Source organism: Macaca nemestrina, chromosome 6 (assembly GCF_043159975.1).
Source record: "Macaca nemestrina isolate mMacNem1 chromosome 6, mMacNem.hap1, whole genome shotgun sequence".
Taxonomy (NCBI): Eukaryota; Metazoa; Chordata; class Mammalia; order Primates; family Cercopithecidae; genus Macaca; species Macaca nemestrina.
This window is the reverse complement of record NC_092130.1, coordinates 45,871,900-45,896,277: the sequence shown is the minus strand read 5'-3', so window position 1 is coordinate 45,896,277 and position 24,378 is coordinate 45,871,900. Positions and strand designations below refer to the sequence as shown.

The following is a 24,378-nucleotide window of genomic DNA, read 5'->3' as shown; positions in this document are numbered from 1 at the left end:
CTGTCAATGGCTGCACTTGAATGTCTAATAGGCATCTCAAGCTTCATATGTCCAACACTGAGCTCCTAATCCCCTAAAACCTACTCCTTCCAGTTTCCTCCATCTCAGTTAATGACAACTCCATCTTTCCATTGGTTCAAGGTAAAACACTTATCACTGTCCTTGATTTCTTTCTTTTTCTCTCACACCATCAGCAAATTCTGTCAGAGCTACCTTCAAAACATAGATGACCGCTTTCCACCACTTCAATTGCTACCGCTCTGGTCCAATCATCTCTCACCTGGTTTATTCAGGTGGTCTCCTAATTGGCCTTCCTGCTTCAGCTTTGCCTCTTTAATCTGTTCTCCATGTAACAGCCAAGAGACCTGTTAAACCCAGGGTCAGATCATGTCAGTGTTCTGCTCAAAACTCTCCTTATCACTCCAGCAAAAGGCAACTTCCTAACAACAACCTACAAGGCCCTATATAATCTCTTTCATTTACATATTAAGCACATTCCTGCCTTGGAGGCATTGCACTTGCTGGTCTCTAGAGACCTTGGTTCTTAACCTTTTTTGTGCATGTGCCATGGACTATTTTGGCAGTCTGTGACACCTGTGGACTCCTTCTGAGTAGAGTATCTTTAAATCCATAAAATAAGTTCCACAAATTATAAAGAAAACCAATTGTATTGAAATACAACTCTCAAAATATTTAAACGTATATATGTGCTTCTCTATTAATTCATTAAATTACAAGAGCTAGCACCATGATTTTGGAGTAGTGATGAGTAAAATGATATTTTTTTCAATAAATTACTCATGAAGTGTAGTATTTTAAGATATTTGCAACAATTCTAGTGATATGAAAATATCTGTGATTTCTACCAGCAATAATGTCACAGGTGTTGGTAATATCACTGACTTGTTATCTGTATTCATAATTGACGAACATGCTACATTTTAATTAGTGAAAATAAAGTTGTAATTTTTTTCTCATCTAAGGTCAAGGATTCTCTGAATTCTATCCACAGACCCATGGAGAGGAGAGTCTGTGGTCTCCAGGTTAAGAACAGCTGGCTTCTCTTCCCCCATGTACATACACACATACTCCCACATACAGTTCACTTCTTTACCTCCTTTTCTCAAAGACTGTCTTCTCGGTGAGAACTTCCCTATTTTATTTAAAACTGCACTCCCACATTGTGTATCACCCTTTCCTACTTAAGAGTTTCTCCACAGCACTTAATCACTTTCAAGCATAATATATATTTTTATATTTTGGAGTTTAGAATAAAATCATGTCCAATTTTAATAACCTGCTCACTCTAGCAGCTAACATTTTTACCTTTCTTTTTTTTTTAAGTTCTGGGATACATGTGCAGGATGTGCAGGTTTGTTACATAGGTAAGCATGTGCCGTGGTGGTTTTGCTGCACAGATCATCCCATCACCTGGGTATTAAGCCCAGCATGCATTAGCTATTTTTTCTGATGCTCTCCCTGCCCCACCCCTCATTTGTTTATTTTATTTATTTACTTATTTGTGTGTGTGTGTGTGCTGTGTCCCCAACACCAAGAATGGTGCCTGGCATACGGGAGGCTTGTTGAGAAAAACGAAGGATTACATCTCAAGAACTCTGTTTCTTCTCATTTCTTTCCTGTAAAAAGTTAATGAATGATTACATCCAAAGTAGAGATTGTGGGAAAAGGGGGAAAAAAAAAAGTTAATGAATGATTTGTGAGACTTTTAATAAAGATTAAGGAGTTACAATTAGCTTTATCGTTATCATTCTGTTAAAGCTTCCAAGGTTAACCTTAAACAGCAGCACAGAGCTGTGGGAATCCAAGGGTTTTGATAGTCCTAAGCAAGAGGTATTTTCAAGGGCTCATTAGAAGGCCTGGGTCTCACCCCAAGTCAGGGAACCACCTCAGAAGCAAAGTGCCGCTCATAAAATTCTTCTTGCCAAGACAGCAGTCAGATCCCCCCATCCCCAATCAAACCAATAATAGTAATACTTTTTCTTTCTGGCAGTGTGGTAAAATAGAAACCACGTAGGTCTCAAGGTCAGCTAGACCTAGGAGCCAATTCTGCCAGCACTTACTAGCCGTATGGCTGCGGTAAGTTACTAAACCTTTCTGAACAGGTAAGAAGGGGTTTGCGGGAGGATGAGATGGAATAGCTTACAAAATCACCAGTACATGGCAGGTGCACTTTAAATGGTCACCCCTCCCTCATTCATCTCTGGAGGTCATCTCTTTAGACTGCACCACTGTAAACTGGTACCCTCACTCCCACCCCAGAATGGACACCTGGACCTTGACCATCAAGCTTCAGAGAACAATTTCACCCTTCCAAGAAAAACCCCACTTAGGTACCAGGCAAAGTGCTAATGAGCACTATGCACCCTATGCCAGCTGCTGCTTTACACATACCACATGTATATGTACATACATACATACATATATGTATATGTGCACACATGGCCTCAGCAACCCTCCAGCCACCCCATTCTACCCAAAAGGAAAAAGAGATTCAGGGAGATGAATTCACTTGCCCACATCACACAACTTCCAAAATGCAAAGCCAGGATTAGAACCTAAGTATTTAACCATTTTGTTGCACACTCCAAGTCTGCAACACCTGTTTCCAGGCTCTGAACTTGGCTAGGGAAAAATCCCACCAATTGACCACTGAGAGCCACAGCCAGGTCTACTTGGGAGGTAATACCCAGACCATCCCCTTGCCAGACAATTATCCTAGACTTTGTGAATGAAGGCCAAGGAAGAGGAAATGTTGCAGTGACTCTGAGCTCCTATTTCTTTCTTGTTGCAAAAACTGCTTATTTCAGCATCCATCATCTCCCTCTTTGTTGGGTAGACAATCCGCCCTGTCAAAGGATTTGTGCTGTTATTATGAGTTTGTTTATTATTAGATTTATTTCTCCTATAAGCAAATGTGTTCACAACATTCCATCGGGGAATCTTCTTAATTGTCACATAAATGTCATCTTATGTAAATTGAATATTTATCTTCCCATGGAAGGGGGTGGAGGGGTAAGGAAGAATAAACAATCTTCAGTCTTGGAGAGGGAAGGCAAGTCTGGTGTCCATTCAAAACTCACCCACATGCCTTCAAAGCCAAAGGTGAGCTGAAAAATTATTGGATAATCTTTGAGGGGCAGCCGAGCATGAGGGGGAAGAAAAAGTTGGCCACGATGCTTTGGGGATGTTGGGCCAGGCTCCCCACAACCTCCTCCCGAGGCCACACCACCCCCTCCCCAGTCAGAGGCATTCCGAGGAGGTTGAAGCCTGACCCCCGATTCCTCCCCGACCAGGAGGCCAGTCCTTCTCCTTCCTCGAGAGAAGGTGAGCTCGGCGGGCGCAGCGGGTTGGGTGGGTGTGGCCCGCGGCTCCGGGAACAGACCCAAGGCCCCGCCACCGCCGGCTAGCAGCCCGAGAGCCCGCCCGCCTGGCGAGCGCAGGCTCTTCTTCCAGAAACTGCGAGGATCCGAGCGCACTGTTTGTGCACCACAAGGTCAAGTCGGGAAGTGGAGCCGGAGGAGGAGGGGCGAGGAGACGAAGGGTGGGGAGAGGGGCGCCCCGCTTCCTCGCCATGTGCCAGCCTTTGGAAGTTACCCCTCGGTTTTTAACCCTTTCGGGGTAATGGGAAGGAAGAGCAAAGAGGAAGGGGTCGCCCCGGGGCAAAATCCTACTGGGGCCAGGATGTGCAACCAGCCACCCACCCACCCATCACTGCCTTCTCCACCCCCCGGAAATGCGGGGCAGCGCTAGGCGCCAGGAGGCACTCGGGAGGGGGGAGGGGGCGACGAGCCCAATGGGGACCCTCTCTACGGACCGCCCCTCTTTTCTTGAGGTCGCCTACAATTTCAAGTTCCCCCGCCCGGAATGTTAGTTTTCCATTTGGAGTGGGTGCGGGGAGGAGGGCCGCGCCCCCTCCCCAAGACTAGCGTGCGCCCCTCCACTCCCCTCCTGCCAGCACTTTCTGCTCACTTCTGGCGCTGCAAAACGCCACGCGATTTATTCGATTCGCATTTTAAAACCAGCGATTCAGAAGCAGGGCCTAGGGCGAGGGTCTTCCAGCGCTGGAGGGCCCCGGGGGGCGGGGTGCTCAGTGCAAACCTCGTTCCCTCCGCGAGTGTCGCCTCCAGGCTGTTATTTGCAAAGAAACGTCTTTTTGACGCAGGGAGAAATGGCAAATTTTAAGTACGTCATTAATATGGCGCCAAAAGATTTTTTTAAGTATAAGCTTGCTTTTTTTTTTTTTTTTTAAGGTTGCGGGGGGCGCCGCCCGGGTCTGGGGCGCGTAGGGGGCGGGGTGTGAGCAGAAAGTGTGAGTGAAAGAGTGGAGGGGCGGGGTATGTGTGTGAGTGTGTGAAGTGTGAGCAGACCTGATGGGACTTGCACGGGCGCAGCCGCCGCTCGGGCCCGGCCCTGGGGACAGGGCGGGCTGGGGGCGCCCCAGAGTCCATAGGGAGTCCGGGCCCAGGGTGCCGGCAGGCGTGGTGGTGGGGGCGGTGAGGCAGGGCACCCTCCCCCCACGGGGCCCGCAACGCTACCTGGACTCCCCGCCGGAGCCAAACAACTGGGCGGGGGGGGGTGGGGGGCGGCGACGGGGGTGTCGGGAACGGAGATCCGAGTGAATAAGAAAAAAGTGGCTACTCCCCCTCCCTCGCTCCTCCTGCCCGCCCCCACCCCACCCCCACCCCAACACATTTTTTTTTTTTTCTAAAGAGATCACAAGGAAGTCTTGGTTTAAAAAGAAACAGAAACATACACAGGGGGTTGGTGAATGGTGCCGACCGCGGCCATCGCAGTTGGAGGCTATTTTTTGGGGGGGTGAGTAGCGTCCATGGAGTTACTTTGCGCCCACTCCTAGCGGCACCGGCTCAGGTCCGGCGGGCCGACAGTCCCCGGCGGGGGGCGTGGGGCCGGGGACGCCGCGGGCCCGGCCGCCTCCCTCGCCGCGACCCCGGATGGATGCGCGCCCCCCGCCCTCCCGCGCCGGCCCCAGGAGCTCCCGGCTTCGGGAGCATCCTTCCCGCGCCGGTCCCTGCAGCGGCGCGTAGCCGAGGGCAGCGCCAGTCAGGGGGGCACCGCGAAGCAAGGTAAGATCCAGCCCCCGGCGGATGGGCCCTGCGCATCTCCACGACGTTATTTGGTGTTTTTGCAACAGATCTGCCAGCGCTCTTCGCTCCCTCGCTCTCTCTTGCTCGCTCGCTCCCTCTCTCTCCTGCTGGCTGCCTGTTCTAGGAAGCCAGCGCGGGGGGGGGGGATGCACAGCACAGGGGAGAGAGATTGCGCATGTTGGTCAGTCGTGTTTTAAAGAGTACAGTGCGGGGAGGCTGAGAGGGGCGCATGCAACAACAACTTTTGGAAGGGTGAGCTTGGCGACCTTCTTTATTAATGACTGCGGCAAAGCGCCCCCGGGCCGGCGAGGGGGCGCGGGCGGGCGGGGGCGCGTCAGGGCTGCAACTTGCCCCGCGGGCTCCGGTCGGGCGTAGGGGCTGCGGCGGGAGATGGGTACGGTGGGGAGGTCGAGCAGCCGGGGCGGGGGCTCTGAGAACCTGGAGCTCTCTGCCCTCCTGTCTCCCCGAGTTTCATTTTGTTGATACGCAGCACGTCCGGGCGCCGAACCGGGCTGAGCCGGTGCACATGACCTCGCGCTGGGCTCACGTGCAGCCGGTCCGGTCCCAGACACCTTCCGGGGGCCACCGCCTCCGCCCTGTCGCCCCCTCTCCGGGCCCGGTGCACGCGGGTGCTGCACGCGGGGGCAGCATGCTCGGCTCCTGGGGTTGGAGGCTCTGCACAAATTAGACAGTTTTTTTTGGAGGGGCGGGGGACACCCTTTACAGGTGAGTGTGGAGGGTGCGGAGCCTCGGCGCCAGGGGTGAGGACTGGGGTCGGGGGCAGCCTCCACCTCCGGGGCCGCGCGGGAGTCCAGCTGGGGAGAGGCGCTGGGAGAGTGGAAATGTACCGGCGGCGGCCGGAGCGGCGGGTGCGCGCCCGCGGGGCGACGGCAGGGGGCGTGGCCCTTGTTTACCTTCTCCCAACTCAGCCGGTTCGCGTCCCGCTTCAGGGACGGATCCGCAGTCCCCTGCCCTCTGCCTCGGGCCCTGCACCCTGGGTGGTACCAGGAAGATGCCGGCTTGTGGCGGACCCCGTTTGGGACGCATACACCTGACTCTCAAATGAGTGACATTGCAGCCCCCGCCCCCACCAAGCGCTGCTGCAGTCCCTCTGCCGGATCCCCGGCCCCGCCCCGCCCCCGGCAGTGGCATCTTCCCGGCCTCACCTCCTTCCTCCCTCTCCCTCCCTTCTTCCCACCCACTCGCCTGCGCCTGCGGAGCGGCGCCCGCCCGCCTCTTCCCCGCCTGGGTGCAGACTTGTGGCTCCCCATGGTTTCTTCCCGCCCATCCCTGGGTCCTGAGACACCCTCTCCTCTCGGCGAAGGGATGAGGGGTCAACTTGGCGATTCGCAGCTGTTCTGCCGGAGGATGGGGATGCCTGCGAGACAGCCAGGAAGGCTTCACTGTAGCTTCCAGAGGCCCTGCCCTGTCCCCTACTACACACAGCTACCCACCCCACCCGCCCCAGGGCTCGGCTGCCCTTCCCGGCGTCTCTTAAACCCCTCCCCCGACCTGGGTGTCAAGCCCACCCACCTCCCGGCGCCGCCCCCGGTCCGAACAGCCTCTTGCCCTTCCTTCGCCTGGGCCGGAGCCCCCTGCAGCCTCCTCCGGCTCCTCCTCCCGGCTCCCGCGGTCGGAATCACGCCGGCGCGCCTCCAGCCTGCGGTCCCGCGGACTGCCTCCAGGGGCGGGCTGGAGGCGCGCGCAACTCTCCTCCCAATCCCCTCAGCTGCTGCCGCTGGCCTGGGCACTTTTTTACCAGCTTGGCTGCTGGCCTCTTGCTGGAGGCTGGGGGAGGTGAAGGGTCACTGGGTGTCTTTGCCCTATGCCGAAGGCACACTGCGGCCGGCGATTCTGGTCTGCAGATTTCCAAACCTCGCCACTGCGTCTAGCACCCCTGGCTCATCTTCTGCAGGATCCTGAGGCACAAAGTTTTATCCCTGGTCAGAGTTTGTAGGGGGTCATCGAGAGGTGTCATGTTTCCATTCAGAGCGGTTCCAAAGCAGCTAGGAAGGGGCTGAGTGGGACCTGCTGCCATGCCTTTGTTGGAAGGAGGACCCTTGAGCTCTGATCCCAGACAAGCCGTCCGGACGCCCCCTGAACATTTATGTCTGCAAACTGAGTCCTGGGTCTGGGAGGTGGTAGAGCCGCCTGGCCCCTCCTCTCGGAGTGGCATTAACTCCCTGCCTTCACTGGTAAAATTCCCAGTAGGACATTTGGCAAAAGGACTGAGCATGGAGCTGCCAACCGGGCCTGGCTTTGTTTCCTGGGTTCCCAGGCTTCTCCCCTACTCTGACTTTCTTTCTCACCTTAGGGCCCCGGATGAACGCACCATCCGTCTTGTCCCATCTTCCTTAGACGGGTTGGGACTCGCAGAGCCATCTAACAAGCAGAGGAGGAAAATAACAACAGAATAACTGTAAGGGGGAAGGAATGAGTAATAAAGCTGACCCAGGCAGGGAGGAGGGCTTTCATGTTTAAGAGATGCTATTTGCTTTTTGGGTCACAGGCTGCAAAAACAGGCTTTGATCCGAAGTGGGCGAATAATTTATTGAGCAAGTTTGCATGGTAGGGGAAAAAAGGGATGTTTGTTTGATCTGGAGCCCACTAGGTTGTCCCAAGTGCTGTTGGCTGTTGTTTTGAGTGGAAAAGCATTTGGTTCTGCAGCAAATGCCTCACAGAGGGAAGTCCTCGCCCCAGGCAGCAGGACTTGCAGTGAATGTTGGTTTTGAAACTGTTTGGCCAAGGGTCCCCCCAGCACTTTTGGAGATGAAGTGTTTAAGGATAGAGTTGTTTGGGCTCAGGATGCAGCAAATGTTTCCAGAATGTTTTCCCATCCAAAATGCTTTTCCTTTCCCTAAATTGCCTGGCTAAAGAGCCAGTAACAGTAGTCCAAGAGGTTGTCAGAAATCTCCACTTAGCTTTCATTGACTGGTGAGGTGGGACTGTCAGTCCCCAGGCCCTAGATGCACCACAGAATATTGAAGCTGGGCCTTGGACACTGACCCCCAAATCGCTGAGGGTGGGAGGCAGCGTATTCTGGCTCTAACCTAGTGTTCCTCTTAACAGGAAGGCACTTGTCTTATGCTCACGACACAGGTGAGAGGCTTCTAGTCCAAATTCTTCATAGCACATGCAGCAGGCTCTTTGGGACCTCCCAGTTCTCCCTTTAGGTCAGAGTTGGGGAGCGGGATACCGTTGGCTTGCCCTGTCCTCCAGATAGGACCCTTACCATGTGGCTCAAAAGCTTACAATTATAGGTCCGCTCAAAGCTCCTTTCAGACAGCCCATAGGAATCTGGAATACCCACACCCTGGAACTTGTAGGCCTGTGCACTTTAGCCCACTGGGGATGGGGTACACATTCTGGAGTCAGACAGTCTAGATTTGAATCCTGGCTGTGCAGGACAGTTACCAACTATCATAATGGCTCTATACCTCGGTTCCTTCTGTTACAAGGAGCACTTTCTGCAAATGAGATTAATAACAGTACCTATCTTTTTTTTTTTTTTTTTTTTTTTTTTTTTTGAGACGGAGTCTGGCTTTGTCGCCCAGGCTGGAGTGCAGTGGCCGGATCTCAGCTCACTGCAAGCTCCGCCTCCCGGGTTTACGCCATTCTCCTGCCTCAGCCTCCCGAGTAGCTGGGACTACAGGCGCCCACCACCTCGCCCGGCTAGTTTTTTGTATTTTTAGTAGAGACGGGGTTTCACCATATTAGCCAGGATGGTCTCGATCTCCTGACCTCGTGATCCGCCCGTCTCGGCCTCCCAAAGTGCTGGGATTACAGGCTTGAGCCACCGCGCCCGGCCTAACAGTACCTATCTTATGGTGGATGTATAGAATAAGTGATTACCTAAAAAAGACTAAGCCCAAAGCAGGCATGCGATAAGCATGTGATTAGTATTAGTCATCCTTATTATATCTGGGGAGGGCCCTGATGCAGCTTTGACCTTTGATCTCTCACCTTTAGGCTAGGCCAGAGAACCAGCTCCCTTCTCTGCAGAAGGGATCAGAAGGATCCTGCAGGTGCCAATGTGCAGCCGATATGGGAGCGAGTGGACAGAGCTCTGCCCTTTCTGGGGCAAAGAGTAGGGTGAGAAGGTTCTGAAGAACAAAGTAGACAGAGCCTTTTCATTCTCCCACCATCCTGTCCCCTCGGTACGTCCCCAGAACTGGTCTGGAGGGTGGGTGTGGGCAGCGTCTTCAAGGGGAGCTGGGTCCCCTCTGGGACACTTGAAGTTGCAGACAGGCAGTGGCGGGTGTTGGAGGAGGGTTCAGGCTCCTCTAGACTTGGAGAAGCAGGTCCAGGAAGCCGACTGGAGGATCCCAGGCAGCAGCCCTCTACTCTGTGTACAAAATCATTTTTGTAACTGCAATTACTGTCCCTGAGAAGGCATTAAAGTTAATGAGAGATAGGAAAGAGTGGGGCTGTGACCCCTGTTTAAAGCGGTTTAAGAGTGTGCAGCTCTTGTTTTCTGAATGTCTGGCCTTCGCAACACAAGGAGGCTCTGAGGACAGGTTTTCCAGCCGAAATATCATTAAATTGTATTAGCATCTTATTACACACACGCCTTAGTGGTCTGCCTCAGACAGGGAGAGTTTTTGTTTCTCTTTGAAAGATTGTGTCTGGAATGGTAAATTGCCTGCTTGAAAGCCCTTTTTTCCCCTTTTTTTAAGGAGGAGGACGAAATCCTGCTGTGTGGTGGCGGGCAGGCCAGGCCTGGTGGCCCCTGGAGAGGAGAGGCTGGAGGCCAGGTTGGGGTGTTTTAACTGCCCAGGGAGTGGCTGTAGTGGCAGGCCTGAAAGGCCCACTGTTCCCAGGGTCAGCTGGAAGGGCGTTAATGGAGGCCCAGGGTGTTTATTTGAGTTTATTTGCAGAGAGGTCTTTAAAGGGGGCTGGCATTGGGCATTGGTGTTTTAAGTCCAGACCTGAGGCCCCTACTAAGACCAATCACTAGTGCTGCCAAGAAAACATCTGCCACCAAATTGCTGCCCTATTACTGAGTTGACATTGATCATTAGCCAGGAGCCCAACCAAATAAAGCCTCCTGGAAAATGTGTGAGGTTAAGACGGGGAAGGCAGGCTGTGAAAACAAGGGCGAAATCTTGGGCTAGGGTGTTTGTTCCTGCAAGCCACAGGCAGGCCAGCTGGACTGTGTGGTCCCAACACTTCTTGGGGGAGGGAGCGAGAGCACACTCAGCACTCCCTAGTATGTCTCTGGGGTCCTGGCCGGAGTCTAGATGGAATGCTCCTTACTCTTCATGGAATATACATTCCCAAGGAGAATGACATGCAACAAGTAGCTCAACAAGCACCGCTGGGATGGGTGTTCCGTGGAAACTGGGTGGTGAATTTCTTCAGATACTCTGATGAGCATAGACTGACATGGGCCACACTGAAGCTTAAACCTGAAGGTTGAAAAGTCAGACGTGCATAGACCACATAGTAGAATATTCCAGGCAGAGTGGAGTACAGCATGTGCACAGGTCTCGAAGTATGGAATCTTTGGCTTCTTCAAGGGAATGAAAGGAGCCCAGCATGGCTACAAGGTGGTGAGGAAAGGGATGGTGGTGAATATGAAGTTGTCCAGCTGGCGGGGGCCAGACTGTGTAGGATCTTGTGGTCAGGAGCTTAGGATTTGTCCTTTGACCTATGAAGCCTTTGAAAGATTTTCAGTAGGGGCATGATGTGATCTGATTTGTACCTTCTAAAATTTTTATTTTGTTCTAATTTTTTTTAGAGATGGGGTCTTGTTGTGTTGCCTTGGCTTGCCTTGAACTCCTGGGCCCAAGTGATCCTCCTGCCTCCACCTCCCAAGTAGCTGGAATTATAGGCGCGTATCACCATGCCCAGCTTCTGATTTATACCTTTTTTTTTGAGACAGAGTCCCACTCTGTTGTCCAGGCTGGAGGGCAATGGCACAATCTCAGCTCATTGCAACCTCTGTCTCCCAGGTTCAAGCAATTCTCTTGCCTCAGCCTCCAGAGTAGCTGAGATTACAGGCTCCCGCCACTATGCCTGGTTAATTTTTGTATTTTTAGTAGAGACGGGGTTTCTACAATGTTTAGTAGAGACATTGGCCAGGCTGGTCTTGAACTCCTGACCTCTCAAGTGATCCGCCCGCTTCGGTCTCCCAAAGTGCTGGGAATACAAGGATGAGCCACCGCGCCCAGCTTTTTTTTTTTTTTTTTCTGTTTTTTTTTTTTTTGAGACAGGGTGTCACTCTGTCACCCAGGCTGGAGTGCAGTAGCATAATCACAGCTCACTGCAACCTCAACCTCCTGGCTTCCACTTCAGCCCCTTCAGTAGCTGGGATCACAGGCACACGCCACCATGCCCAGCTAACTTTTGTATTTTTTGTAGAGTCGGGGATTTGCCATATTGCCCAGACTGATCTTGAACTCCTAGGCTCAAGTGATCCGCCTGCTTTGGCCTCCCTAAGTGCTGGGATTACAGGTGTGAGTCACCACACCCGGACTGATTTACGCTTTTTAAACATCACTCTGGCAGCTGTGTGGAGCCTGGACATGGGTGAATTGCGAGTGGAAGCTGGGAGACGAACAAGTGGTTCAGGCAAGAGATGAGGTGGGCTGGGCCAGTGTGTGGCGGCAGTAGGAAGAAAGTGGGTGTGTTCCGGAGGCAGAGCCCAGCGGACTTGGGGGGGCCGAGGATGCACAGAGGGGCTGTGGGCTTCTGCTTCATTGAGGGGACTCTGCGACACCCACACTTTGAAGGGGAGCTTCCTACATGTGTCTCCATGCTGGGGGTTGCATGAGAGGTGCCAATAGACTAGTGCAAATGGCAGGAAAAGGAGATCCTTTCTTTCCTAGAGTCTCCTTTATAGATAGGATTTCAGGAGCACTTTCTGTCCTCGAAAGCAAGTGCCTGGTGACACTGAAATCTCCCACAGCAGACCTTGCTTTGGGGGAGATGGGGGAAGCCGGTGGGAGAGGAAAAACCAGAGGTCAAGATCACATCTCAGCACCTCCACCCCCACGTGTGTTTGCAGTCCTGGATTTCAGCTTTGGGAAAGGAGTCTTCCCTGTCCCTCTTGCTGAGTTTGCAAGGAGGGTGATCCACGGGGCAAAAAACTGGCACAGTGCGGTCCCAGGCCTCGTTAGCCACTGTGACAGTGGGAGCTCGCCGGAGCAGGGAGGCCTTTGGAAGACTTGGTTTAAAGGAAAGAAGCTGCACTCACAAAACAGTGGCTTCCCTCTCAAGCCTAGTTATTACAACAATTAAGCCACCACAGAATCTGCTCCCTAATAATAGCCTCCCATGGGACAACCCTGACCCAGAATAATCCCTAGGCACTCTGGGGTGTTTCGTGGAGGACAGGGTTGGATGGGGAATTGGCTCGGTGCGGGGTGTAGGTCCGCATGCTGACATTCACCTGTTGGTCCCTGGGCAGTCAAGGAGTCCTTTCTAGGGCACCTTCCTTACTGTGTAGGGTCACTGCCTCTTTTCTAGGAGCCCTTCCTCCAGGACTCTCCGACCTGGTCCAAGGCTGCCATGGTGTTACTAACTGGCACCCATATGGATAACTAGCCACTGTGCTGAGGGCTTTATGCTGTTCTTATTTATTCCCACCAGCTGATTCTGGCCCACAGATGTGTTTAGTTTGGCCTTTTCAAAGTGTTGTAAAAATTCTGACTCAGTTGCCAACATTTTAAATTCAGGACATTTGTGTAAAAAGCCAGTTCCAGTTTATGTCCTCTGGGAGGAAAGTCTTTCCCAAGGTCCCTGGTCTATGAGGAGAGGAGCTAGGATTTGAACCCATCACCCCTGAATCTACAACTCCTGCTTTTAATGCTGTGGGAGATGCTGGCTCGGAAGTGCCTTCTTTGCAGGAAATGAAGAGAAATGGAATTCGCATACAGGATTATAAGAGAAAATGGGTGGGTGCACTTTTAGCACCTCCCCCCCACTCCACCCACCAATGTCAGGACAAAGCTGGGTTGCACTGAGCTGGGCTGAGCTGAGGAAGACGTAGGCTAGTATCAGGAGTCAGGATTCTGCCAGTCAGCTTTTGTCACACACTCTTTTTTTTTTTTTTGAGATAGGGTCTCACTCTGTCACCAAGGCTGGAGTGCAGTGGCACGATCATGGCTCACCTCAGCCTTGACCTCCCTGACTCAAGCTATCCTCTCAACTCAGCCTCTTGCATAGCTAGGTCCTTAGGTATGTGCCACCACAACTGGCTAATTTTTAAATTTTTTGTAGAGACGGGTCCCACTACGTTGCCCAGGCTGGTCTCGATCTCCTGGGCTCAAGAGATCCTCCAGCCCTGGCCTCCCAAAGAGCTGGGATTACAGGTGTCATGCCCTCGACACGCAGACTCTGGAAGGCAGTGAGGGTGGCAGCTGTGGGTTGCTGGGCGTCTGTACTCCACTGCACAGAGGCAGAGTAATCAGAAGGTCAAGAGCACGGTCTCCTGAATCAAATACAGTCATTGACATCTTGGGCAGGTCACTTAACCTCTGAGCTTCAGTTTCCTCCTCTGCGAAAGGGAAGCAGCCATGGTATATGCGTGTAACGAAGGGCTGCTCTAAGGACTCATTGAGGTCCCTGTGGACCCCCTCCTGCTACCATGAGTGCTTAGCAGTCTTAGTCATCCTTGTTCCTGCCCTTGTGCTGCTTGAACCACCAGTGTCCCTTGGAACCTCGGCCTCTGGAGGGCCCTTTACTGGCACCTTTGAAGCTGGGTGGCAAGCAGCCACCTCAGTGAGTCTTCCTGCCATCCTGATCCTGCTGGTGGTGGGCACTGGGGTAGAGAGAAACGCCCAGCTAAGATCAAGTCCAAGGCAGGAGGGCCATCCTGGTCAGCTGAGAGATGTGGGTGTTCAAACCCACCTTCGAGAGCAGATGCTCCCTAGTCTCTGCAGGGCTGCCGTAAGGTGGTGGCATCCCAAGGCTCAGCAGGAATGGACTGGGATTGGGGGCAGCGGGAGTTAGGTGCAGATGGGCTGGGCAATGGGGCTTTCTCTCTACTGACACAGACTCCTCCCTATCCTTTGCTGTGGGGAGTCAGTCAGGGAACATAGGGGGGCGTGCTCTGAACCCTGAGCCCCCGACGTGTTCTCACATTAGGACTCAGCCACAGGCGAGCTGTAAGACCCAGAGCAGGTTAACGCACCACCTGCTGTGCTCCCCTCTGAGGGGATGAGAGCAGGCTCTGCCACCTGGGACCCATGAGGATTATAGGAAACAGTGGTGGGAAAACACTTCCAGCAGCCAGGAGCTGATGGAGGGTACAAAGGCAGCTCAGCATGCGCCTGGGGATCAGACCTTATGGATTCAGTCCCATCTCAGCCACTTACCAGCAGGACAGGGTGCTGGCCTTACTTATAAATGGAGCTCACAGCTCACCTGGTTAGGAACAGGAGATGGTGTGGATAAGGGAAGACTCCGTGTGAGCTCAGTATGAGGCCCCTATGTGAGAGCTGTCCTTAATACTGTGAAGTTAGATGTTGCAGTTGAGGTAGAGTTTATTTGTACTTTTATCTGGGAAGGGTGATGGGGAGTAGGAGGGCAGGGTAGTCCAACCCAGGACCAGTCACCCTGGGCCTGATGTGTCTCGGGGACCCATCCTGGAGTGTCCCCCACCTCTCCCCGCTTCTGTACACTGCTGACCACCACTCACAGGACTAGGCCCTCAGTTTTGTCTGCGTTGGCTTGTCCCTAACTTCCGATAGCACGGTCCTCCTGGAAGAATCAGTCTTGTTTCCTGTCCTCTACCCTCTTCCATCCCTAGAGGACTTGTGGCTCAGGAGGCCTTTGCAGTGGTGGGCCTGAGTGTCCTTGGGTGGCAGCTGGGACTGGGCAGGTCATGGTCACTATTCAGCTTGTGCTTGCTGACACCCCCATGTCCTCTCCCTCTACAACAGCTTTGGTTAGACCCTTGCTTAACCGAGGGCTCTGGGCTCAGGAGATGGGAGATGCAGCCTTTTAGAATCCCAGGGCCTCTGTGGATGGGTGGAAGAGGGTGGTGCTGGCAGAGAAGAAGGCTAGGGCAGGGCTTTATTCTGATCTTTCTGCAGTGGAATAAGTGGGGGAGGTAGGTTATGGGGTGATTTTCTGAGAGGCTGAGGATTTCCCAAGCCATCCGTGAGTATAATGGGCTTGCCTTTTGTTGCAGATGGAAGAGAAGAGGCGAAAATACTCCATCAGCAGTGACAACTCTGACACCACTGACAGTAAGGCCTTCCAATTTGGGCTCCTACAGCGAAAGCATTTGAATAGTGATCAGGCCCACAGGCCCAGGTGGGAGGAGGCTGCCCTCTGGTCTTAATTTCACTAAGAGGCATGTTGCTGAAAGCATAAATCAAGTCAGGTTTCTCCACTCCTGCCCCTCCACTTCTAAAAAAGTCCCTGCACCTTCCGTGACCTCCAGGGCCTTGTTCTCCCAGCTGTACTCCCCCTTACCCTCTAGGTGCCAGCTCCATTTGTTTTGCTCTGGTTGGAACAGATCGGCTCCCCTCTGGGCTTCTCTATATAGTAAGTCAAGGCCCGTATAGAAAGTCTGTATACAACAGATACAAACCCAGTCACCTTTTATCATACTTACTGGATAAGTACCATTTCCCAATCAGTGGTAAGCTCCTTGATAAGAGGTCTCTTGTCTTGCTTACCACTATATCCCCAGCTATGATCTGGCATATAGTAGATGCTCAGTAAATGTTTGCTGAACAAATCAATGAAGATACCCAACCTTCATAGAATCTTGGCAATAGAATCCCAGAGGTAGACTTGTGTGTGGATTGGCGTGTCAGTTGGATGTGATGGTTGCGGGTAGGGGTGTGTGGAATGCATTATCAAGCAGCAGAAGAAGTTTAGGGAGCCTCCCCTGAAATTTGGAGAAGAGAAGGGAGGTTTATGCAAAGTGAGGGCTCTGGTACTAGGTCATAAGGCAGCTCTTCCCAGGTGCCCAGAAAGCCAGGCCTGCCTGTGCCTGTTGGAGTAAGGAGTTCCATCTGCTGTGGGTAGGAGGGTTGTGCTGCCGGGAAGATCTCATCTAGCAATGATTGCCTTGCTGGAGGCCCAGGCTAAGGAAGAGGCTGACCTGCCAAGGAGGCTGGGCTTGGAGCTGTGCAACTTTAGACCTGTTTCTTCACACTTAGGAGCAAGTGAGATTAGGGGGCTTGCCAAGGCCCCTCCTAGCTCCCAGAGTTCCACAGCCCCCCAAAAGCCTAAGCCTAAGGGTAGATCCACTAGGATGACCAAGGAGGTCTCAGCCCTGTCCCTACCTCCAGGTCTCATCTGTTGTCCTTTAGGCTCTGTTTGCTCAGCTTGGCTCTGGCATCCCACCTGGCCAGCCCTTCTTCCCTACAGCAGGAGATCACAGCATCTGGCCTTTTGTGGCTACAACATGCTGCCTGTGGCTTGGCTCAGTAGAACCAAAAACCACATCCTCCATTTCTAACTTTATTGCAGGCAGAGGAACCCTTTGAGAGGGCCAGGTACTTGCAAGGCTCCCCACCAGCCCCCTCCACTGTGCCCACCCATGGCTGCTACTCCTATTCAGCCAAAACCATAGTGTCTCCCTATATCTTGCTGCTCCTTTGATTCATAGGGGTGGAGGCCACAGCCCTGTCATCCAGCAAGGGCCTTAGACCCTAATAATTATAGTTAATGTTTACTAAGGAATCACTGTGTGCCTGGGACTGTGCTAAGACTTTACAGGCATGATATCACTTATTCCTCACAACAGCCCTTTGAAGATAGGTGTTCTCTTGCCCCCATTTTACAGAACAAAGGCTCAGCAAGATGGAATCATTTGCCTGGGGTGACAAGCTAGTAAGTGGCCGGGTCAGGACTCCGCTGGTAGCCTGGATCTGCTTCAGAGCATCTCTCTTCCCATTGCCCTGCTCTGCCTCTGGATACCCACGGCATCATCCCAGAGTGTTGGGACAGTACCTAACCTGGGGCAGGGTGAAGAGTGGGCATGAAAGGCTTATTCCAGCTCTCTTTGAGCACAGTCCCAAAGAGGGCCAGGGACTTGTCTGGGGTCACACATTATACTAATACTGAGCCCCAGTAACAGCCTTTGATTTCTGCAGCCCTTCTGGTTGGCGAGTAGAGGAGGCTTCATGTCCCCATTCATCAGTGGGGAGACTGAGGCCCAGAGCAAGGATAGTCCACTAGGTGCTCACTGAGGTTTCTCCCTCCTGAACATTCTAGCCGGGGCTTTGCTTAGAAGCTTCCTATTCTTGGGCATGAGTGGGTGGTGCTCCTGGCCCTCCAGGACCCCTAATGGACTGTTCTCTCTCTGCAGGTCATGCGACATCTACATCCGCATCAAGATGCTCCAAACTGCCCAGCAGCACCAAGTCGGGCTGGCCCCGACAGAACGAAAAGAAGCCCTCCGAGGTGGGTAGTGACGAGCTTCCCAGAGATCCGTGGGGAATGAGAGTGAGCTGCCCTGTGGAGACAGGGGCAGAGCACTCTTCGCAGAGGGCACGGGCAGTGCAGAGGAAGCCAGCGTGGCCGAGTGGAATGAAGGGGAGTAGGGGCCAGTTTCCCTCAGCCTTCCAGGTTGTTGTGAAGGTGTTCCAATTGATCTGAGCAAGGGGAGAAGCCTTTCAAGGATCTCAGACAGAGTAATGACACAGCCTGATGTTTTAGTGAAAGTTCTCCCTGGCTGCTGTGAGAGAAGGGAGAGTTGCAGTCATCCAGCAGGGAAACAGTGGTGGCTTAGAGTTGGGTGGTAGCAGTGGAATGAGAAGCAGTAGGGTTTGTGACATTTTGTAGGCTAAGCCAAGAGTGGTAAGGATTTGCTGGCGCATGGATAAGGGATGGGGTCCTCAGAGCCATCCAGTTAGTCATAGGTTCCTTGTACCCATTTCACAGGCATCTGCATTTGAAGCCTTCCTTACTTTGACCTGGGATGTTTGTTACAGCAGGTAGAGGTTTATGGCCTCTGGAACTGAGAAGAGCACTGGGGGTGGGTAGACTCCTGGACACCTGGACCCTCCTTCCTGAGGTTCCTGCAAACTCCCACCCTAGGGCCTTATTGCTCCTTCTTTTAGGTCTTCAGTGCTAATGCCACGAGGCATTCATTGCACTGACCACAGAAGAAGCCTTTGGCACAGATGGGGCTGCAGGGGCATGGAGAGATGGAGGGTCTTAATCCTGGTTCTTTTTTTTTTTGGAGACTGAGGCTCGCTCTGTTCCCCAGCCTGGAGTGCAGTGGTGCAATCTCAGCTCACTGCAACCTCAGCCTTCTGGGTTCAAATGCTTCTCCTGCCTCAGCCTCCCGAGTAGCTGGGATTACAGGTGCGCACACCACACCCTGCTAATTTTTGTACTTTTAGTAGAGACAGGGTTTCACCATGTTGGCCAGGCTGGTCTTGAGCTCCTGACCTCAGGTGATCTGCCTGCCTCGGCCTCCCAAAGTGTTGGGATCACAGGCCTGAGCCACTGCGCCCGGCTAATCCTGGCTCTTAAGTAGGACACTGTACTACAGCCAAGAAGTAGCCAGACACTGGGGCTGGATGCTCCTTTTTAATCATTAAAACTAGCCCAGAATTTCTCAGTCCTCTTGTAAATAAGGAAAGTGAGGATGCCAAGGCCATTTAGCCAAGACCTTAAATCCTTGGGGCTCACAGTGCCAAGGGCAGAAAGGCCCAGAGTTTGGTGGCAGGGCCCTCGGCATGGGTCGGGGAGGATGTCTTTGCTCCATGCTGGCCTCTCCTCTGTGCTCCCTCACCACAGGTGCAGTCCTGGCTCCACTGTCTTTAGCCAGCCCTTAGAGGGGGGCTTCTGCAGATCCTTGCATCTGAAAAAGGACTCCGCCTTGCCTCCTCCAGGAGCTGCCCTCCCCAAGGACTCTCCCCTGGGGAGGTGGGAGTGGGATTCTTTGAGACCTGATGCCCCATCCCCCAAGCCTGACCTCCATGGCCCCATGGTGGGTAGGGTATAGACAGTGTTTTCTCTGGGAATACCATTAGAGGAGGGGAATGCAGTGCTGGGGGTGAGGTGGAGGTGGGGTGGGACAATATTGAATCTCTGACTGCCCTCCTGGGGTAGCCCTGCTTGGTAGGGGGATGGGATGTACTTAAGTGCAGCCAAGGAAGCAAAAGGCAAGTGGGGCCTTGGGGAGCCTTGCTGGCTCTTGGTTGTTTGGGACCTTCCCCACCCCTGGTCTTTTTTTTTTTCCTTTTTTCTTTTGAGACAGGGTCTCCCTCTGTCACTCAGGATGGAGTGCAGTGGTGCAATCATGGCTCACTGCAGCCTCAAACTTTCAGGCTCAAATGATTCTCCCATCTCAGCTTCCCGAGTAGCTAGAACTACAGGTGCACACCACCATGCCCAGCTAATTTTTTTTTTTTTTTGTCTTTTTTTTTTCAGTAGAGACAAGGTCTCACTATGTTGCTCAGGCTGGTCTCAAATTCCTGAGTTCAGGCAATCCTCCCGCCTTGGTCTCCCAAAGTGTCAGGATTACAGGGGTGAGCCACTGCACCTAGCCTCACCCCAGTCTTGAGAACTACAGGGACTCCCCAGTTGCTGTGGTTGAAGTAGTAAAACAGTAGCTACCTTTATGTGCCTTCCTGGTCCTGGAAGGCAAGAATTGTCATTCCCATTTCAGACATGAGGAACCTGCCTTTCGAGAATCCCACCTATCTCCTGTTTACCATAGCTGTTCAAGTTGAAGTGGGATGGGGAAGTTTTGGGGAGCTCCTAGGGCTGGCTTATCTCTTTGACTCCATGGGGAGCTTAAGCCAGTCTTCTGCCCCTGCTCTGCTTCCTCCAATCTCCAGTGGGAGGAGGGGCCACCTCCCAGGCACAAGGCTGCCATCTGCACCCAGGATTGGGCCTGCCTGGGAGGAAACAGGTGTCAGCGGAGGCTGAGAAGAAAGAACAATTTGCATGGGGCAGAAAATTCCCCTGCCTCTTGGGTTTTCCAGCCCAGAGCCTTTGTACCTTTCCACACCTAAAAATAGTCAAACCCATGGTACAAGTATCGATGCCCAACCCTGCTGGGGACTGGCTCCACATGGCCCTGGGTCCAAGCCCAGGAGCCTCCACAGGCTCTGAGGTCTGCCTAGGAGACACCTCCCCACCTCAAGTCCTGGGCTCTAGAAGGGCCAATGAGGTCCTCCCTGCCCAGAACCCTTGAACTGTTGCCGAGCACAAGCTTTTCCTCCTACAGTAGGCTGGAGAGCAGCCTGAGAGGTTTTCCTGGTCCCCTAAGTGACGAGGTTGAGCCGTGGCCGGCATAAATTCCATGTTATCTTGGGGCAGAGAGGAAACCATCAAGGAAAGCTTCCAAGTTATTTGGCTCATGAGAGGGCGGAGATGAAAGCGAGGATTTGGCGGCAGAGAATGTTTGCACTAAATCTCCTCACGGGCTGCTCTCTTCTCTTTCTGTGAATGGCTTGGGTGGGGCCTTTATGGTCTGCTGAGCCTGGGCTTTGGATACCCTGGTGAAGGGGGTCCCCATCTACTCAGTCCCCTAGAGTATGAAGCCTGTGGGGTGGCTGTCAGGCTGGTCACATGGTTTGCTTAGTGTGGCAGGAGTCCCCAGCGGGAACACTTATGGAGTGATGTGTGCTGTGGAAACCCCCTTCTTGGTGACTGCAGAGCCATGGAACCTGTGGTTCACTTGTCTCCTCATCTCTAAATGTGGGCAGTGATGGGGTGGGGGTTTGAGGACCAGGAGTGCTTAGCGTAGCACAGGCAGTGGGCACAATGAATCTAACCTATGAAAGGGCTGGGGTTGGGTTTGGGTGAGATAGGCAGGGATGCCCTGTGATGACCTCTCAGGAGCTGCCCTTTCCCAGTGCACCCTAAGGGCACAAGTCAAGGGGCACTCTACACCAAGTGAGGTGCCTCAGGGCTGAAGAAAGTGCTTGACCAGGAGTCAGGACCCTGGACAGGGCTAAGGCCTGGAGGCCCAGCTTCCCATCTGGCCCTTGCCCAGTGGCTGGCCCCTCCCTCAGCCAGAGTGAAAGGGGAGTGAGTGCCGGCCTCTGAGCTGAGAGCTGAAGGCATGGGCCCCGGGATTCTTGGGAGGCTGGGCTAGGATTTTTGGGGGAAGTGCGCAAAGCCTGAAGTCTGCGCTGGGATCTCCTTAAAGCAGTAGAAGGAAAAGGTGGAGCTGCCCCTGAGAACTCAGCCTACTGCCTTCTGTTGCCTATGGCATCCCAGCAGAGCTGTCTATCCTTTGGCCCTGAAGTCCTGAGCCTGGCCTAGGGAGCTAGTATAATAATTTGCACAATGAGTTTCTGGACTTGCCTGGTTCGCTAAATGGTGTAGCCATTGTTAGTGTTGTTAGTGCTTAACCCTTTGTGGGACACATCTCAGAATCTGATGGAAGTCAGAGAGCAGAGACTATTGTTTTAATACCACCCCATCCCAGGTATTCTGACTTACATGGTCTGGAGGAGCACCCTAGGTACCTGTACTTTTTTTTTTTTTTTTTTTTGAGACAGAGTTTTGCTCTTGTTGTCCAGACTAGAGTGCAGTGTTGCGATCTCAGCTCACCGCAACCTCTGCCTCCTGGGTTCAAGCAATTCTCCTGCCTCAGCCTTCCCGAGTAGCTGGGATTATAGGCATGTGCCACCACATCTAGCTAATTTTCGTATTTTTAGTAGAGATGGGGTTTCTCCATGTTGGTCAGGGTGGTCTTGAACTCCCAACCTCAGGTGATCTGCCTGCCTCGGCCTCCCAGAGTGCTGGGATTACAGGCATGAGCCACCATGCCTGGCCCTTTTTTTTTTTTTTTTGAGATGGAGTCTCACTTGCTTCCCCAGGCTGGAGTGCAGTGGTGTGATCTCAGCTCACTGAAACCTCCACCTCCCACGTTGAAGAGATTCTCTTGCCTCAGCTTCCCGAGTAGCTGGGACTACAGGCATCTGCCACCACGCTGGGCTAATTTTTGTATTTTTAGTAGAGATGGGGTTTTGCCATGTTGGCCAGGCTGGTCTCAAACTCCTGACCTCAAGTGATCTGCCTGCCTCAGGAAGTGCTAGGATTACAGGCATCAGCCACTGCACCTGGCCAGTACCTGTACTCTTTTTTTTTTTTTTGAGATTGAGTCTCACTCTGTCACCCAGGTTGGAGTGCGGTGGTATGATCTCGGCTCACTGCAACCTCCACCTCCTTGGTTCAAGCAATTTCCCTGCCTCAGCCTCCCAAGTAGCTGGAATTACAGGTGCATGCTACCATGCCTGGCTAATTTTTGTATGTTTGTTAGAGACTGGGTTTCACCCTGTTGGTCAGGCTAGTCTTGAACTCCTGCCCTCGTGATCCGCCCACCTCGGCCTCCCAAAGTGTTGGGATTACAGGCATGAGCCACTGTGCCCCCTAGTACCTGTACTTTTTTAACAAGCACTCCTGTTGGGATCCAGGGTTAAGAACAACTGCCATAGGGAGTCCGAGGCGGGCAGATCACCATAGGTCAGGAGTTCAAGACCAGCCTGGCCAACATGGTGAAACCCTGTCTCTACAAAAAAATACAAAAACTTAGCTGATCATGGTGATGCACACCTGTAATCCCAGCTACTCAGAAGGCTAAGGCAGGAGGATCACTTGAGACCAGGAGGCGGAGGTTGCAGTGAGCCGAGATTGCACCACTGCACTCCAGCCTAGGCTACAAAGTGAGACTGTGTCTCAAAAACAAAAAAAAAGCAAAACAAACAAAAGACAACTGCCATAGACTTTTCCCTTCCCTTTGCCTAAGACAGGAGTTCCTGGCTTGGTTGTTCCCTGGAAGCTTCTTTGAGTATTTTTGAGGGGGTAGGGAGTGGAAGCTATGGCTAGGTTGAAGGAGAGGGAGGGAGGCTCTCCAGCCTGGTTCAAAGATCTAAGCAACGTCAGGGAGTGTGGGTGGGGGCAGTCCACCACTCCATCAACTTCACAGAGGGGATGGGGGATTAACAAATTTCTGCCCCGCCCCGGACTTGCCAGAGGTGTGAAGGACAGTTCTGGGAGAGACCTGGAGGCCAGCCGCATGTTTTGGGGGGCTACTGTTTGAGGTGGTGTCCTCCTCTGACCTGGGCAGAGACACAGGCGGAAGGGCAGGGCAAGCGGTGGGGGTTTCCCCAGGCAGGCTGTCTTGAGGTAGAAAGCTGCATTTTCAGGAAGTCAGAGTCCCCAGAAGTCAGCCAGTGGGCAGAGGCCTGGGTCTCTGGACTGGGAGCTGCTGATGCTGATCAAAATCAGCAAGTGCTCAAGAGTACCTAGTGGGCCTAGCTCCGTGCTGGGGACAGAAAGCACAGGCCCTGTCCCTGGGGAACTTGTCCTCTGTCAGCAGGATGCAGGTGCTACACAGGAAGGGGTCTGTTATGGGAGGTGCAGCCTGGCTTTGCCAAAACGCCCAGGCTTTGCCCCAGGACATCTGTGACCCCAGGCAAGTGAGCCTCAGAGACCTTATCGTAGAGTTCTGCCTTGGGCCCTCCCAGGGAGTTGATGATCTGTAGATGTGACTCCTTCTGCGGCTCATGGAGCCATGGGGGGTGAAGGGAGCCCCAGAGGTGAGTGGGGCAGGAGGTGGGGAGTGTCGGGTAAAGCAGGCCACCCTGAGCTAGAAGCCTGGATGGTGGGAGTGGGGATTCAGCTGTTAGCTCCTCTATAGGCTCTGGTGACAAATTACTACGTCCCTAGTTGCGTGTACCACTGAGGCCCTTCACCAATGCCTAGTGCCTAGTCCCTGGGGAAGGGGCCCGGGAGAAGCCTCTGCTACCAGCAAGGGGGTGTCCCCCAGACCCAGTGTCTCAACTTGAAAGTCCCTCTATAAGGAATGCCACCCCCACTCCCCAAGAAAACACTGTGAGTGGAGATGCAGCTTCTCAGCTTAACCCTTGCTTTTAAAAATGGAATCCTTCTCCTACCCTGCGTGAAGGGTAAAGACAAGGGTAGCCAGACTGCGTTGGGGTTCCAAACCACAGGGTAAATAAGATGCCTTCCTGAGGAGCCGGAGGTGTTATCCAGATGTTTGAAATGCCGTTCTATAGTAAAACAATGAAGGTGTATGGTACAGGAAAATGCAAAATGCCCATAATTTGATAGATAAAACAGGAGAATCCAAAAAAAGGTTTTGTGCTTGCCCTTGTGGTTTTGAGCCAAGTTTCCAGCCCACCAGCAGTTCCTTTGCTACCTTGTGAGGCAGGCGGGTTGGGGCGAGCCCTTCCGCTAGGCTAAGCGCCTGCTTTCTGAGACTCACACTGCCTTCCTCCGGGGTGGGGGGCAGGATCCACTTCTATAGTTGGAAACATCGCTGCTCCCGCCAGCTGGAAGGGCCTCCTGGCCT

The 24,378-nt window shown here is 53.0% G+C and overlaps 1 protein-coding gene across 12 annotated transcripts in view; it reads left to right on the top strand.

The window, feature by feature from the left end:
- The first annotated feature begins 3,398 nt into the window (after positions 1-3,398).
- Positions 3,399-24,378, top strand: part of LOC105467137 (jade family PHD finger 2) — a 58,281-nt gene continuing 37,301 nt past the window's right edge. For 2 of the 12 annotated variants that reach the window (XM_071098440.1, XM_011716557.3), the window contains exons 1-3: positions 3,399-3,514; positions 15,265-15,322; positions 17,401-17,495. In XM_071098440.1, coding sequence (XP_070954541.1) covers positions 15,265-15,322; positions 17,401-17,495 — 153 coding nt within the window. In that variant the 5' untranslated portion in view covers positions 3,399-3,514. Of the gene's footprint in view, positions 3,515-4,733; positions 5,106-5,153; positions 5,379-5,723; positions 5,853-6,911; positions 7,546-15,264; positions 15,323-15,344; positions 16,923-17,400; positions 17,496-24,378 lie in introns of those variants that run through there. The other 10 variants (XM_011716567.3, XM_011716563.3, XM_011716558.3 and 7 more) reach the window with 9 other exon arrangements.